The 13931-nt window shown below is 42.6% G+C and overlaps 3 protein-coding genes across 8 annotated transcripts; 2 read left to right on the plus strand and 1 right to left on the minus strand.

Moving 5' to 3' along the window:
• Position 1: 1 nt before the first annotated feature.
• LOC105568735 (centrosomal protein of 97 kDa) lies at positions 2-7509 on the minus strand. 4 transcript variants are annotated; one of them, XM_012024611.1, is made up of 13 exons: positions 7190-7509; positions 6779-6930; positions 6314-6472; positions 6116-6217; positions 5777-5973; positions 5412-5495; positions 5009-5304; positions 4733-4822; positions 3787-3987; positions 3111-3713; positions 2909-3041; positions 2613-2835; positions 2-2525 (listed from the first exon to the last, which is right to left on the minus strand). In XM_012024611.1, the coding sequence occupies exons 1-13, from the start codon at positions 7200-7202 to the stop codon at positions 1947-1949; spliced, it is 2832 nt and encodes a 943-aa protein (XP_011880001.1). In that variant the 5' UTR covers positions 7203-7509; the 3' UTR covers positions 2-1946. The 4 variants fall into 4 exon arrangements, with proteins under 4 accessions (XP_011880001.1, XP_011880002.1, XP_011880003.1 ...); XM_012024612.1 differs by lacking the exon at positions 4733-4822 and having other exon boundaries at positions 7190-7506; XM_012024613.1 differs by lacking the exons at positions 5009-5304; positions 5412-5495 and having other exon boundaries at positions 5781-5973; positions 7190-7508.
• A 129-nt stretch (positions 7510-7638) lies between these two features.
• LOC105568733 (probable RNA-binding protein EIF1AD) lies at positions 7639-12622 on the plus strand. 3 transcript variants are annotated; one of them, XM_012024609.1, is made up of 4 exons: positions 7639-7788; positions 7864-7925; positions 11816-12096; positions 12288-12622. In XM_012024609.1, the coding sequence occupies exons 3-4, from the start codon at positions 11830-11832 to the stop codon at positions 12489-12491; spliced, it is 471 nt and encodes a 156-aa protein (XP_011879999.1). In that variant the 5' UTR covers positions 7639-7788; positions 7864-7925; positions 11816-11829; the 3' UTR covers positions 12492-12622. The 3 variants fall into 3 exon arrangements, with proteins under 3 accessions (XP_011879999.1, XP_011879998.1, XP_011879997.1); XM_012024608.1 differs by lacking the exon at positions 7864-7925 and having other exon boundaries at positions 7708-7788; XM_012024607.1 differs by lacking the exons at positions 7639-7788; positions 7864-7925 and having other exon boundaries at positions 11710-12096.
• On the plus strand, positions 7931-11767 carry LOC105568734 (DNA polymerase subunit gamma-1, mitochondrial). The gene has a single exon (XM_012024610.1). The coding sequence runs from the start codon at positions 7931-7933 to the stop codon at positions 11681-11683; it is 3753 nt and encodes a 1250-aa protein (XP_011880000.1). The 3' UTR covers positions 11684-11767.
• Positions 12623-13931: the final 1309 nt, after the last annotated feature.

Genomic DNA, 13931 nt, shown 5'->3' on the forward strand with positions numbered 1-13931 from the left:
CGTTTCCATATTATTATTTCACGAATAAATCTATCCATCCCGTTATCATTAAGAAATTATTTTGGTCATATATATATGTATGTATGTATGTATATATTTCGAACAATCACAAAAATATAAATTTAAGCTAAGCACATTCTTCTATCGTATCATATATTCATAAAAACAAATTTTTTTAACATATATTCTAAGAATATTAATTTTAGATACTCGAAAATTTAGAGAACTTTGTCATTAATAAAAATTTGAATACAGAAACATATAAAACACTATTAAAAAATCTGTACCTAAAAACCAAACTTATTATAGTTTGCATAATTTTTACAATTTGTATTAAATTATATTCTTTTAATGTCAAATACTAAATTTTTGATACCGTCAAAGTGATCGAAATATATTTTAGCGAAAGATAGCACGAGCTAAATCCGACTCAAGATTTTTCTTCGGAAAATTACCTGGATAAATAAGATAGAAATTGAATGCGAATTCGTATTTCAATATAAATTTCTCAATATTACAACATAAAAGATAAGACAACTTATTTCGTATAAAAGATATAACAACTTATTTTAGCAGACCACAAAGTGAACATCGTTCACATTATTCTCTTTGTTGAAATATACAATATTTTTCTAAGAAGATAAATCTTCGACATATTTTTTTACCTCAAAATCAGCAAAATTTCGTCAATCATATCTCTGTTTTTTTATTCTAATTCCAAATTGATTTAGAATTGTTATATATTTTTTAATTCTGTGCTTGCGCGACCACGTAGTAAATTTGAAGCACGGAAGAGAGAAAGATTAAGAATAAAGATACAGAGATTCGATTGTATATAGAATAATACGCTGCAGCTGATATACAATATTAATTTATTAAGCTCGCGTGTGTGTAATTCGCAGAATATTAAATTGTTCAATCAACAGTTGTTTGTCACGCATAAATACCAACCGTGGAACCGATAGTTACAGAAATGCAATTATATCTTTGTGACTTCAATCGTGCTGTTTAACGATGTAATAGGTTCAAATGAATGTTTTACTTCATAACGTTGAGTAATATCTATTTAACAATTCTGGAATATCTACAATGTATCTAAATGTAAAAGCTACTCTATATTGACTAGATTCAATCATATTTTTGCGCTATTCTTTCTCAATACTTCAATATATCTACTGCATATTAACGCGTCTTTGTATGTAGACGAAATATATAAATAAATACAAATAAATAAATACAAAATTTTACACGCAAGAGCTAGAAACTTATAAAATACAGATATACTTTACTGGTAATAAATATATATTTGGTGCAGAAATGTTTTAATAAAAAAAAACTAAATTTTTGTCAAAATACTGAATACGATTCCTTGGGAGAATTTAAATATATTCTATTGAGGTAAGAGAGTTACAGGTAAAATAAATGGAATATTTGCGGAAACGGCTTTCTAATGATCAGTTTGGTAAAATATATACTATATATATGTTTTATGTGATTGTATGTACTACCGTCAATAATCGGACGGAAAATTGCTGAAATTCTTTATGACAATATAAATATGTAATGCAAATGTTTCACAGAATATACTTAACAATCTAAACTAAAACTTGCATAAGCTGGCCAACGTTTTATAGTCATTGTCATAATTTCGCTGCTAGTACACTGTACCGTTCTTATCAACCTGTTTTACTTAAACATAGATACTTTATTCGGTTCAGAATGGCAGCTTGTTGTTCGTGATCGAAATATCTCTTTCTTTTTGTAGTAAAACGGTTTACGATTAAAATTAAATCTCGTTTTATAATATCGTTACGAGTAGCTTTTGTTATTTACAGTGAGCATTTTTTAGACGTTTCGCTCTCCTTCGCTTTGCACTGTACCGTCTTATCGTGATAGCGTTACTCACAAGGCATATGGTGCAGAAATTTGATTCGACAAGGTCAAATCTAGCAGATCCCCTTGTCGTCCCCATTAACCGCGTTATCCTCGCGGTTTCCGTAAGCGTCTGCTCCATTTTCCGTTTCGATCAAATTATGTAACTCCTTGCACAACATTTCCTCGCATACCTCGCCGTCCATCGCCGCATTCTCGATTATATTTTCATAGTCGTTCGCCGTCTCATTCTCAACCGCTTTCTTAAGGTCAGATTCTATTATCTCCTCGCAACTCTTGAACATCTCGGGATTCTCGTTTAATATCTCAGGATTTTCGTTTGAATTCAGGATATCTGTATTGACTTCGTCATCCGTTGTGTCGGTGGAATGCGACACTTTCTTCAGCACGCTATCCACCAGATTCGACGCGAAACTCTTGTTCTCGTTTCCCTCGTGTATCGTTTGATGTATCGGCAGACTTTGCGGTCTATTAGGACGTCCGTAGGGGAACGTGTTTTCTTCACCTGCCGGTGTGTGCACGGCAGATATCTCTGTTTGAGTACCAACGCCGTTATCGACGAGGGCGGGTTTCGGTTTCATGCTGGACATACAACGCTTTATCTCGGTCATCGAGTCTTGCAACTGTTGGACCTGATAAAAAAAAATTAAAAAATATTAGAAATATTTTACGTTTTTTTTGGGGCGGGCAAGGTATACAAATCTTTTCTGAAAATTGACCTGGGTATGGAGCAGATTGCACGTTTGCGCGAGATTATTGACTACATCCGCATTTGGTTGTAGAGTATTGTCTGCATCATTGAAGGTATTCTCTCGATTGCCGCCCGGTTGCAAGCTGACTACTTTCTTCCACAATGCATTAATCGCTTGCATCTGCAATAACTGTAATTTGTGCTCGCTTTCGAGAGCGGTTCTCGTAGCCTCCATGTCTGTCGATAATTTTCTGCAAAATATTTTATATGTACATCTCTTATTCTATAAATACAATATTACGCATGAAAAAGATGAAATCTTACTGGATATACTTATTCGTTCTTAACATGTCGATCGTTTGTAATATACTAGTGGCTTTTCTGTTAAGGTTTCTTGTATGGTAGCCTCGCCATATTCTTTGAATACAGATAGCAGCCTTTTCGGTCTGATCTTGGTCTGCAAGACAATGTCCATTAAATACAGAGCATTCGTTAATATTTGCACTTGACATTTTAAACATCTTACCTTTGTTGCTGTCTTCTTGCCTTCTTTGAATAGCCCTGTGCCGAATGCTATCCAATTTCGCTTGACACACCTCACTGTCTTCATCGCTGCTCTGAATTCCAGCGTCGCCGTCTTTCTCGTCTTTGTTCAAGTTTCTCTTGAGTCTTTCACTCGCGCTCTTCGGTCGCTGTATACTTCTAGCTAAATTGGGACTCTTTGTGCTTCTCTTCGCAGGCAATGTCCTGCTTTGAACGTAATTATTAATTTTCACACTATGTGGACACTTACTGTTAGCATGTGTCACAATCGGTTTCGCTATATTCGGTTTCACGACGCTACAATTTGTCGCGGAACTACTTTTCACAAGCGCATTCGCCTTTATACCGCTTAGATTCGTTTTCGCCATTGGATTTACGGTGTTTATGATCGGAATTGCCTTTCCATCGCCGTCCATGGATGGTTTACTAGGTATTGTGATTTGACAAGGAGAGCTTAATTTACTTGACGTGGGAGTCTTCAGTAAAATCCGCGAAAGGCCAGACGGTGGACGAAAGTCTGGACTCATCAAGGACTCTGGTACCGGCACTAACTTGGTTGCCGCTTGCAGAGGGCTCGAAACAGTCTCTGGACAGAATGTAACGTCTTTTATCATAATCTGGTTTCGTTTAATCTGATTCAGTCAGTATAGTTGCCTCACCTTCCATATTCTGCAAACTGTTGTTTGACGTTTTGTTGCTCAGTGTACCAGTGAGCATATTAGGATCTAAGCTTTGGGTCATCAAATTTGTTTCGTGATCATCACCCAATAAACCATGACACGAAGAAACCATAGCGTCAGTGTGACAGCTGGACACCATTCGGTCAGGCGATTTCATTTTCAAGGAGTTCCTCGAGGAAGCTGCCAAAATATTGTTTTATGCTATAATCACAACGCTTACCGTGCAACAAACAAAATTATATCATATTTAAATCCATTTGTGTGTTTAGGAAGTTTCAGACGCTAGCATTGCTAGCAAAAGCATGCAAATGATATGTAGCCTACTAATCGAAATTAAATGCTATTAAAAAAAAAGATGTAATTTTTCCAAATCGTCCTATGCTAATATGCTATCATAATGAAATCTTCTAAGTGTAGCGCCTCCGTGTTGATATTTTAACTGCTTTCATCGGCCAATGGTCGTTCGCACTATATATAAGCCTAAAGAAGCAATTGCTTTAGAAAGTACAATGCATCAAGAGAGCTACAGGCATGTGCACGAATCCAAACCAGATGATTCTTTTATATTTCAATCATGTTATGAACAATTAAATAATATTAAAAGTGAGATGTAGGGAAAATAAAATATAATAATAAGAATATAAGGATATTTATATGTACTGAATATTAATGCAATAAATATATGCCATATATAAAAGCCATTTTAAAAAATATAAAAAGATTATTAAATAAAATATATTGAAAGTCCTACTCTCTCTTTCTCTCAATTTAATTTGCATTGTTGAATAAGAATATTATAACTTTATTAACTAAAAATTTCATTCGTGAACTTCAAAAAACACAATTGCCTTTAGATTCTTGCACGCATTCCTACTATGGTGGTTTCATTCAATATATGAGAAATCCTCAATATGGCCTTGGATACCTTTGTAAGGAATATGGCAGACACAGTATTTTGCTTCATAAAATTTTGGTGATTGTAAGTATTTATCTTCATAGTATGTCAACATTGGCACTAGAGAAAACAGATCATAACTAGGGTGTATGTACTGAAAAACTTGACATCTGGACGGTCTAAGTCACTACGATCTAAGTCCACCTGTCGCAACTATGAGTATAAACCTAGTTCTAAGAATCCTCGAATTCATTCCAGTCTTTGGTATGGCACTACACGAGAAGACGATGGATATATTGGACTCACTAGGTCGCCTGGGAGAATTTGTCCTGTTATGGCTAAGTCTACGTCTAGCGGCTGGGGAAGGACTCATTGTCACGCTACTCAAGCTGTGCACGCTCCCGGTATCGCTCTGTTGATTCAACTGCTGTTGGTGATGTTGAGCTTTGCTCAGTATAAGTCTAAGTTTCCGGTCCGTCTCGTTCTCTAAAGACTCGCCCGAAAGTGGACAGACGGACGCAAGATATTGAGCAAGTAAGGCGTGTTCACCAACACGGAATTGTCTACCTCGTCCCTGAGAATACAGCCACTCTGCTTTCAAGCTAAGTAAAGAGTGAGTAGTTGCCAATCAGTTTCGCTCGTCGGGGTCCAATAGATTAATTTTCATACAATGTTGACTATGTAAGAATGTACTTTAGAGAAAACCCACCTTTCAAGAGGATCAACCGCATAACCGTCGATCGACTTTAAGCTCATACACCAATTAATAACAAAAGGCCGATAGTCGAACCCACTATAGACCATTTGTTAAGAATAATACGCTATTGTAATGATGCTACTGATTAACATGAACTAATTTTCCTGTGTCTAGTAACTGTGAGAGCTATATTTAATCGATAGAAATTAAATTGCTTGTGACAATTGAAAGAAAACATTATACTATATGATACCATATCAGTAACAATAAAATTCTCTTTGCAGCTATAATTAATATATTGGAAAAATAACATTGAGAAAGGTCTGCTAGATTTCTAGATGGAATAGTAACACGCTTACGGTTTGCAAAAAGGATACATACTGTTACCTGTTATACTGACACACGGATTGTTAGCAATCGAGAAATTCACCAGATTTTTTAGATTACCCAGGTGCGACATTTCATTTAAGTCAGTAATATTGTTATTTGCTAATGTGAGTGTTTCCAGGGACGTGGGCAAGTAGCGCTCGCACTGACGCAGCGTTATTATGCGATTGTTATGCAAGAAGAGTTCCTAAAATGTTACGTTCATCTTGTAAAAGTACAGGGAAAACCATACTCCAAACTCAACATGTCGAATAAAGCGATAACTCGGTGAGGCATTCAACTATCGTTTGCATTTTATGCAAAACGTTAAACGAACGTAACATATGTACCTTTAAACTTCGCAGATAGGATATATCTGAGACGTGACTGATGCTGTTTTCAGACAAATCCAGATGCTCCAATTTCGTATTTGTGTGCAGATGCTCAATAGACTGTAACGTGCCGTTATTATGTAACAGTAATACTACAAGGGCGTTGCCACAATTATACAATCGCGTTCCTTATATAATGTAACACGTATACCGTACCTTGATATTATTACCCGCTAAACAGAGAGTTTGCAAATTGATCATATCCTTGATACCTTCTATCGTAAGTATGCCATTGTTCGCCAAATTGAGGGTAACGAGATTATGCAACTTCGACACGCCGTACATCCGCAGCAGTTGATTTCTGATTATCGAAAGCTGAAAGCAACAGAACTGTTGAACGCACGTGTATTTCAAAGCGATAAAACTGTCCTTGCGTTTACAAAAGAACCACCTTTAAATCGTAACGCTGTAAATTATTACTACAATCTTACTCTATCCAACTTTCTATTCTATTCTATTTCATACATATATGAAATCTAGTTTTAAATCTTCTTAAATGTCGAGATATCGATGAGGATGAGTTTAGCGAAGGAGCCACTGAGCGCAAAGCTAGGAAATATCGCTCCATTACAAATGTTGAAAACTATACCAACAGTTTAGCAATTTTCAAGGCTGCGCTACCTTCGTAATCCTGTGGTAAGAATCCAGGTTCTCGAGCCGCTGCAGCTCATTGTCGTCTATGATCAACGTGCTAATGTCAGCGTCCGAGGGACACCGGCTGAGCTTCTTGAGGCCCTGGCCGCTCAGGTCGAGGGTGTCGCACGCCAGAGATTCTGAAAACGAGGAGAGCGGTCAACATCGGTAAGCGGACACGTCCCGACGACGCATGTAAACAGCGGCGACGGAGGGACAAGCCGACGGGGGCTGGCGAGCGCGTGTCGGATCGCGGGAGCGATTCCAAGCTGGCACCGACGAGCGGGCGCGTACGCGCGAGTCGCGCGTCTCTCGCCCGCCGCGCGTGTTCCGCCGTCGCCGCGCGGCTAAGTAAGCCGCGGCGTAAAGTCAAGCGGCGATCCCGCGACGAGCACTAACCCGTCGAAGCCATGATGAACACAAACTGGCGGACGCCGAGATGTCGTCGCGGTCACGATACGAGAATCGATATATACGAGCTAGATTTTCGAACGAGATGCTACTATATACGTATATAGATAATATATATCTGGTTCGCACACATACACGCATGCACACGCGCGCGCACACGAATTTTGTGCAAACCAAACCTCGAATTTAAGTCGGGAGGAACTTCTACCCTTGGCCTCCGTTCGCGAACTACGAACGTACTGAAATTAGCTAATTATTTCGTTACTCGCAGCGTTGTAATCATCGCGGCGGAAGCGTCGCGATTAAAAATAGGAAGCGAGAGGCGCGTCCGCCGCTATTGATTTTCAAATCGCGTGATCGAGAGCGCAATATGGCGCATCTCGCTCTGAAGTTAGACCCGCGGCCGCGCGCGCTCTCGAGCAGGGCGGCAAACGGTTGGCCGGAAAACGCCTAGCTTCAGACGTGACGCGCGTTTCGAGCGCGCGTCTCTGCTGTTTCGTTGAGGATTTTCCAATTCACGAGTTCGTCGGGAATTGTCGTTTTCCCGGAGAAGACGCAGTCAGCTTAGAATCAACGCCGGCTCTCGGGTAAGATCTCATGTGGTGCTTCTCTTGTCGAGGCTGCTGGACAGATATCGTCGTAATGCGCGCGGGCTTCGGCAGCCTCGGTTGCCGGAGCACGTGTCTCGTTGTAGCCACGTGGATTCGAACGGGGACGCGAGACGGTAAGATGAGACCGAGGATTCGCTTGATTGACATTTGCATGCGGCAGAAATACACGAACGCGCAGAACGACGCGCGAGCCGCCGGCAAGACTCAGTGGAAGCGGGTGCGTCTGAAGAGCGCGCGAGACCTGGAACCGAGCCGAGAGAGTCTAACCTCCAAGAGTGCCGACTCGCTCTCCAGCTCGCCCGTCGATCTCGAAGCGGGCTCGCACAAGTCATTCTCGAAGTCTCGGGCGGCAGCAGCGAGCAAGTCCTACGTTAATACGTCGGTAACGAAACTTAGCATAAACTCGGGTGTAGAGTCTAGAGATGTAAAAGTTCACGATGCAAAGGAGCTTCACGCGCGAGGAATTGGGTCGAGTTCGCAGCTGTGCCGAAACGACGTTCGGGAATTGAAGAGCGACACGGACGCAGGCTCGGGCACGAGTTCGCTGAAAGATGATAACGTCAGAGTTAATGAAATAAATATGCAAATGTTGCCCGAGGCACTGTACCGGCAAATGTTCGGGCAAGATACCAAAGAAGACCGTCTCACCGACGAGGAGGTCGACGGCATAAAGAAAAATTTAGGTGCGTACGATATAAACGTAGCGGACGCGACCAGACTGCCGGATGTGAACCTGAAGCTACCGGCTTTGGAAGGTAAAGATGTGGAGGAGCATTTTTACAATATCGGGAAGGCGCAGGCCAAGCCGTACTTAGGAATCATAAACGACATTATGCGGGACATCCCCGAGATGCCGGCGCAGTGGCTCTTCAAGGAAGGCTGGACCAGATACACGGCGGACGGTGCGGCAGAGAGCGTGGATTATCCGCTGGAGGACGGCGTAATCTTCGACGTTGAAGTCTGCATGAAACAGGGCCCCCTGCCCACTCTCGCCACCGCGGTCAGCGGCAAGGCCTGGTACGGTTGGGTGTCAAATTCCCTGGCGCAGAGCATCAGTCAGACGTTCGACACGCAGTTGTTGACGCCGAGTATGCTCGTACCTATGGAGAGTAGCAGAGAGGAACACGGGTGTAGACTGAGCCAGCATCAGAAGAGGCCGAAGATCGTCGTGGGCCACAACGTGTCGTACGATAGAATTAGAATCAAGGAGCAGTATTGGCTGAATTGCACGGGGACTCGTTTCCTCGACACCATGTCGCTGCACGTGTGCGTCAGTGGTCTCAACAGCTACCAACGAGCGCTGTTGTTGTCCAAAAAGGCGAACGCGGAGAAGGAGGTCTGGCAGTCCACGACTTCGTTGAACAGCCTGGCGGAGGTGCACAAGTTGTACTGCGGCCGTGAGATAAGTAAGGTGGCGAGGGACTTGTTCGTCGAGGGTACCATTGACGATATCAAAAGCAATTTCAACATGTTGATGTCCTACTGCGCCTCCGATGCGGTTGCCACCCACAGTATACTGCGCAATCTGTTCCCGCTCTTTCAGGAGAGATTCCCCCATCCGGTCACCCTGGCCGGAATGCTGGAACTCGGCTCGGCGTACTTGCCGGTGAATTCAAACTGGCAGAGATACTTGGAGGAGTCGGAGTCGACGTTCGACGACTTGAACTATGAGGCGAAATTCACTCTCGCCAAGAGGGCCGACGCCGTCTGCCGGCTCATGCACGACGAGAAGTACAAGGAGGATCTGTGGATGTGGGATCAAGATTGGAGCACGCAGCAAATTAAGATAAAAAGCAAAGCCTCGAGAGCGAAGCCTGCTGACGTTGCGGAGAAAGCGAAGGAGCAGTTGGACACCGAGAAGTATTTGTCAGACGACGAAGAAGCGGAGGAGGATCCGCTGACAAAGGAATTCGCGTACTTGGAGGAGACCAGGCATTTATTGCCGGCTAAAATGCCGCACATGCCGGGATATCCAGCCTGGTACAGGAAGCTCTGTCCCAAGCAAAGCGACGAGAACTGGGCGCCAGGTCCGCAGAATATCAGCACTTCCATGCAGGTGGTACCGAAGCTGCTGAACCTGACGTGGGAGAAGTATCCGTTGCATTACATAAGGGAACATGGTTGGGGAATTCTGGTGCCTTACAACGACGATCTCGACACGGAGACTAAGCTGCCGTTGAAGAATCTCTTGGCGCAGTGTCCTCTGCCAGCGTCCAGTTCGTCCAGGGACACTTCCGACTACGCGATGGCTAACCTGAGCATCGACGTGCAAAACAATCTTCACAGGACGGAATTCTGGCGATTTAAGAAGAAGCAGGACGAGCCGCACGACGAAACGTACAAGGGTACCGGCGTGTGGTGCAACGTTGATCTCGACAATTGCTGCTACTTCTTCAAACTGCCGCACAAGGACGGCGCCAATTACAACGTCGGCAATCCGCTCGCCAAGGACTTCCTCAACAAGTTCTCCGAAAACGTGCTCGCTGGCTTGGACGTCAGCGCCGCGGAGGTGCTCAAGATCGCCCGCATGCTGTCCTACTGGCGTAACAATCGCGACAGGATCATGTCGCAGACGGTGATATGGCTAGACGATCGCTCGCTGCCCGGCAGCGTTAAGAGAGCGAGGCGGCACAGGTGTTACGGCGCGATAATACCTCAGGTGATCGTTTCCGGCACCTTGACGCGTCGCGCCGTGGAGCCCACGTGGATGACGGCGTCGAACGCGCACGTCGAACGAATCGGTTCCGAGCTCAGATGCATGGTGCAAGCGCCGCCGGGATACAACATCGTCGGCGCCGACGTGGACAGCCAGGAACTGTGGATCGCCTCGATCGTTGGGGACGCGCACTACAAGCGTGTTCACGGAGCAACGCCTTTCGGCTGGATGACCCTTATCGGCACCAAGTCCAACGGCACCGACATGCACAGCGTCACCGCCAAGGCCATCGGCATCTCGCGCGATCACGCCAAGGTGATCAACTACGCCCGAATCTACGGCGCCGGCCAGAAGTTTGCCGAACGTCTGCTGAAGCAGTTCAATCCGTCTATGACGGACGCCGAGGCTATTTCTAAGTCGCGCAAGATGTTTGCTCTCACCAAGGGTAAAAAGTTATTTCGGTTGAAGGCCGAATTGGTCAACGACGACTTGCGGGATGTTCCCTACGCTCTCTTTCAGGCACGTCAGGCAGCCAAGTTGTACGGCAAAACGTTGCTGGACATGTTTCAGAAGAGCGAGTGGGTGGGCGGCTCGGAATCAGCTATGTTCAACCGGCTCGAACAGATCGCCGGCAGTGAACATCCAGTCACGCCGTTCCTCAACGCCAGATTGAGCCGCGCCCTGGAGATCACCAATACCGACGACGACGACAAGTTCCTGCCTACCAAAATTAATTGGGTGGTGCAGAGCGGCGCGGTAGACTTCCTTCACCTGATGCTGGTCTCCATGAGATGGCTGATGCGAGACAACGCTAGATTCTGCCTGTCGTTTCACGATGAAGTGAGATATCTGGTCCCGTCCAGATACAAGTACAACGCTGCGCTGGCCATGCACGTGACCAACTTGATGACGAGGTCGTTCTGCGCTTCTAGACTGGGCATGAGAGATTTGCCGATGTCGGTAGCGTTCTTCGCTGCCGTGGAAGTCGATACCGTTCTTCGCAAAGAGTCCACTCACGATTGTAAGACCCCGTCGAATCCTCACGGCTTGCAGAACGGATACAAAGTACCACCTGGCGAGAGCTTGGATGTCTGGGCCGCCTTGGAAAAATCCGGCGGCTCGCTAGGCTACTGGCACGACGCGAAAAGTCGCAAAGTTAAATCAGACGCGAATTCCGACGCTGAAAAGTCGTCGCAATCTCTCAAAGAGCCTTAAAAGGAAATTATAAGACTAATTGTAATTTTGTGTCGCGATTTTCAAGAGTATAAAATTTTGTTTCACGATATTCGAATAAAAGAAAAATAAATGGAGAAGAGAGAATAAACGTCATGGTGTTTTTAAATTTAGTTTCACAGATCACGATGTCTGCAGCAACGAAGCGTAAATATGTTTTTCAAGAATTCAGCGATATGAACCTGCCCACGGATTCACAAAGCATCGTGCAAATCGTCCGAGGATGCGGCAACAATCTTCACGAAGTTGTCACGCCCGCGGGGGAACAGTACATCGTCTCGATGCCCACCAAATTCAGGCAAAATATCTGGGTGAAAAAAGGTGACTACGTTGTTGTCGAACCAATTGTGGAAGGCAAGAAAGTCAAGGGCGAGATTGTTAAGATACTCACAAAGGTAGTTGACTCTCTTACAGCAATTTATATTTTAACAATACCCGTGGTTCCTTTTGCTTATCGTCACACATATAATCTCTGATTTAAATACCAACAGTGTTATATGAAATAATTTGATTTTGATTTGAATTACTTAATTTGCAAGCGTTAAAAGACTCTTACATTAATATATTTATAAGTATGTGCTTTTAGGATCACATAAAATTGTATCGGGAACAGAATTGTTGGCCTCTGGAATTTGATGTGAATCACAAAAGGAACGGAGATTCAATAGCAACGAATTTTACTGTGTGCGAAGACGACGAACTTTTTGTAAATACGAATCGGTGCTGTCCTACTGAGGAAATAAGCGACGATGAAAGCGATTCAGATTCCAGTGAATCTGATTCTCATTAGCTCATGACTTTTCTTTTTGCATATGGTGTAAAATGTACATAATTTTGTATCTGTAATTTGTTAGAAAGTAACTGTACTCTTGTATTATCGCTATATAAGCAGTTAAGTAATAAAACTACTTTTGCATATAACATCAAGCTTGATTTTCAATCCTACTCAGAATTATCGTAAAATTTAAATTCAAACTTGCTGCAAAGAATTGGGAAAATTCTTTACAATACATTCACTAAATCAAAACAAATTTTCTTGCAACAATTTGAGTGTTAATTTGATTTCATTATTTTCAGTCGACTGTAACTAGTAAAATTCATTTATTATTTTCAATCAAGTGGCCTAATGCTTTTTAAAGCTGCTTACTTTCTCACCAAGGAGATTACTCGATTGCCATCTCAGAGATTTCAAGAAGAGGAAATTCAAGGAGTTACTAGTCACAGAGGAAATCTAAAAGATCTAAGATGCACTCGTATGCTTGACCTAGTTTTTTTATCAAGTTTCACGTATTGGATGCACATAATTGATATTGTCCTTTCAACGGTTCACATCTTTCCAGTGAACTTGCAACTTGCTAAATTCGATTTGCGTGATTGCAGAAAGTTACCGTACCACGCTTTTTGCCATACCTATCAAAAGTTTCGACGGAATAACACACTCATCCATTTTAGCTGAAGAGAACTTGCGAAACCTTCGTTTCCCTATTTACGCGGTAATGCTCAAGTTTCCCTAATAACAAAAAACTTAATATTCCGGTAATTTTTCCTATCACGCTAGAGGACTTGTACAGCTCTTACAACAAAAACAAGTGAATAAAAGGATGCTGTAACGGAGACGGATTCTGTTAAATTCAATTTAGAAACTAAGAATTGTTCTCAAAATCTCTGCAAAGGATAATTCTTTCGCACTTATTAATTAATTACGAAAACAAGTTTTTTAATTTTCAGACTTCATTTCCTACAAATTGGAAACGTTGGACATGTTGAAGAACTTTTAATTGAACAGCGACTAAATGTATAAATAAAATTAATAACAGATTTTCGCGAGTTAATTTTTGTAGACTGTACATTTTTTTATGAAAACCATATTCACTTAGGAATAGTTTCAAGGATGCGATTCGACAGGATAGAAACATCGATAAAATTCCACTGTTTCTTCCTGTTTGAAAAATTGCTTATGTCGAAATTTCGCCGCGAAATAACACGAGAAAACGTTTCTCTTATTTGTCATTCAGAAGAGGATAAATATCACAATGCTGAATGTAAGATGTATGCGACGAATGTTCCTTTTCTGACAAAGAAGTTGTATTACGACTTGTATTGGAAAGATGTTAGCGACGTTAGCAAAAACGATTTATTTCGACGTAAGAAGTCACTTCTGCGCAGATAAGGGATGATTTACTGGTTTTAACTCGACTGAATAATCCTTTTGACATGAACAAACGTAAAG

This window comes from Vollenhovia emeryi, unplaced genomic scaffold, assembly GCF_000949405.1.
Source record: "Vollenhovia emeryi isolate VEMERY1.0 unplaced genomic scaffold, V.emery_V1.0 DF939127.1, whole genome shotgun sequence".
Classification (NCBI taxonomy): Eukaryota; Metazoa; Arthropoda; class Insecta; order Hymenoptera; family Formicidae; genus Vollenhovia; species Vollenhovia emeryi.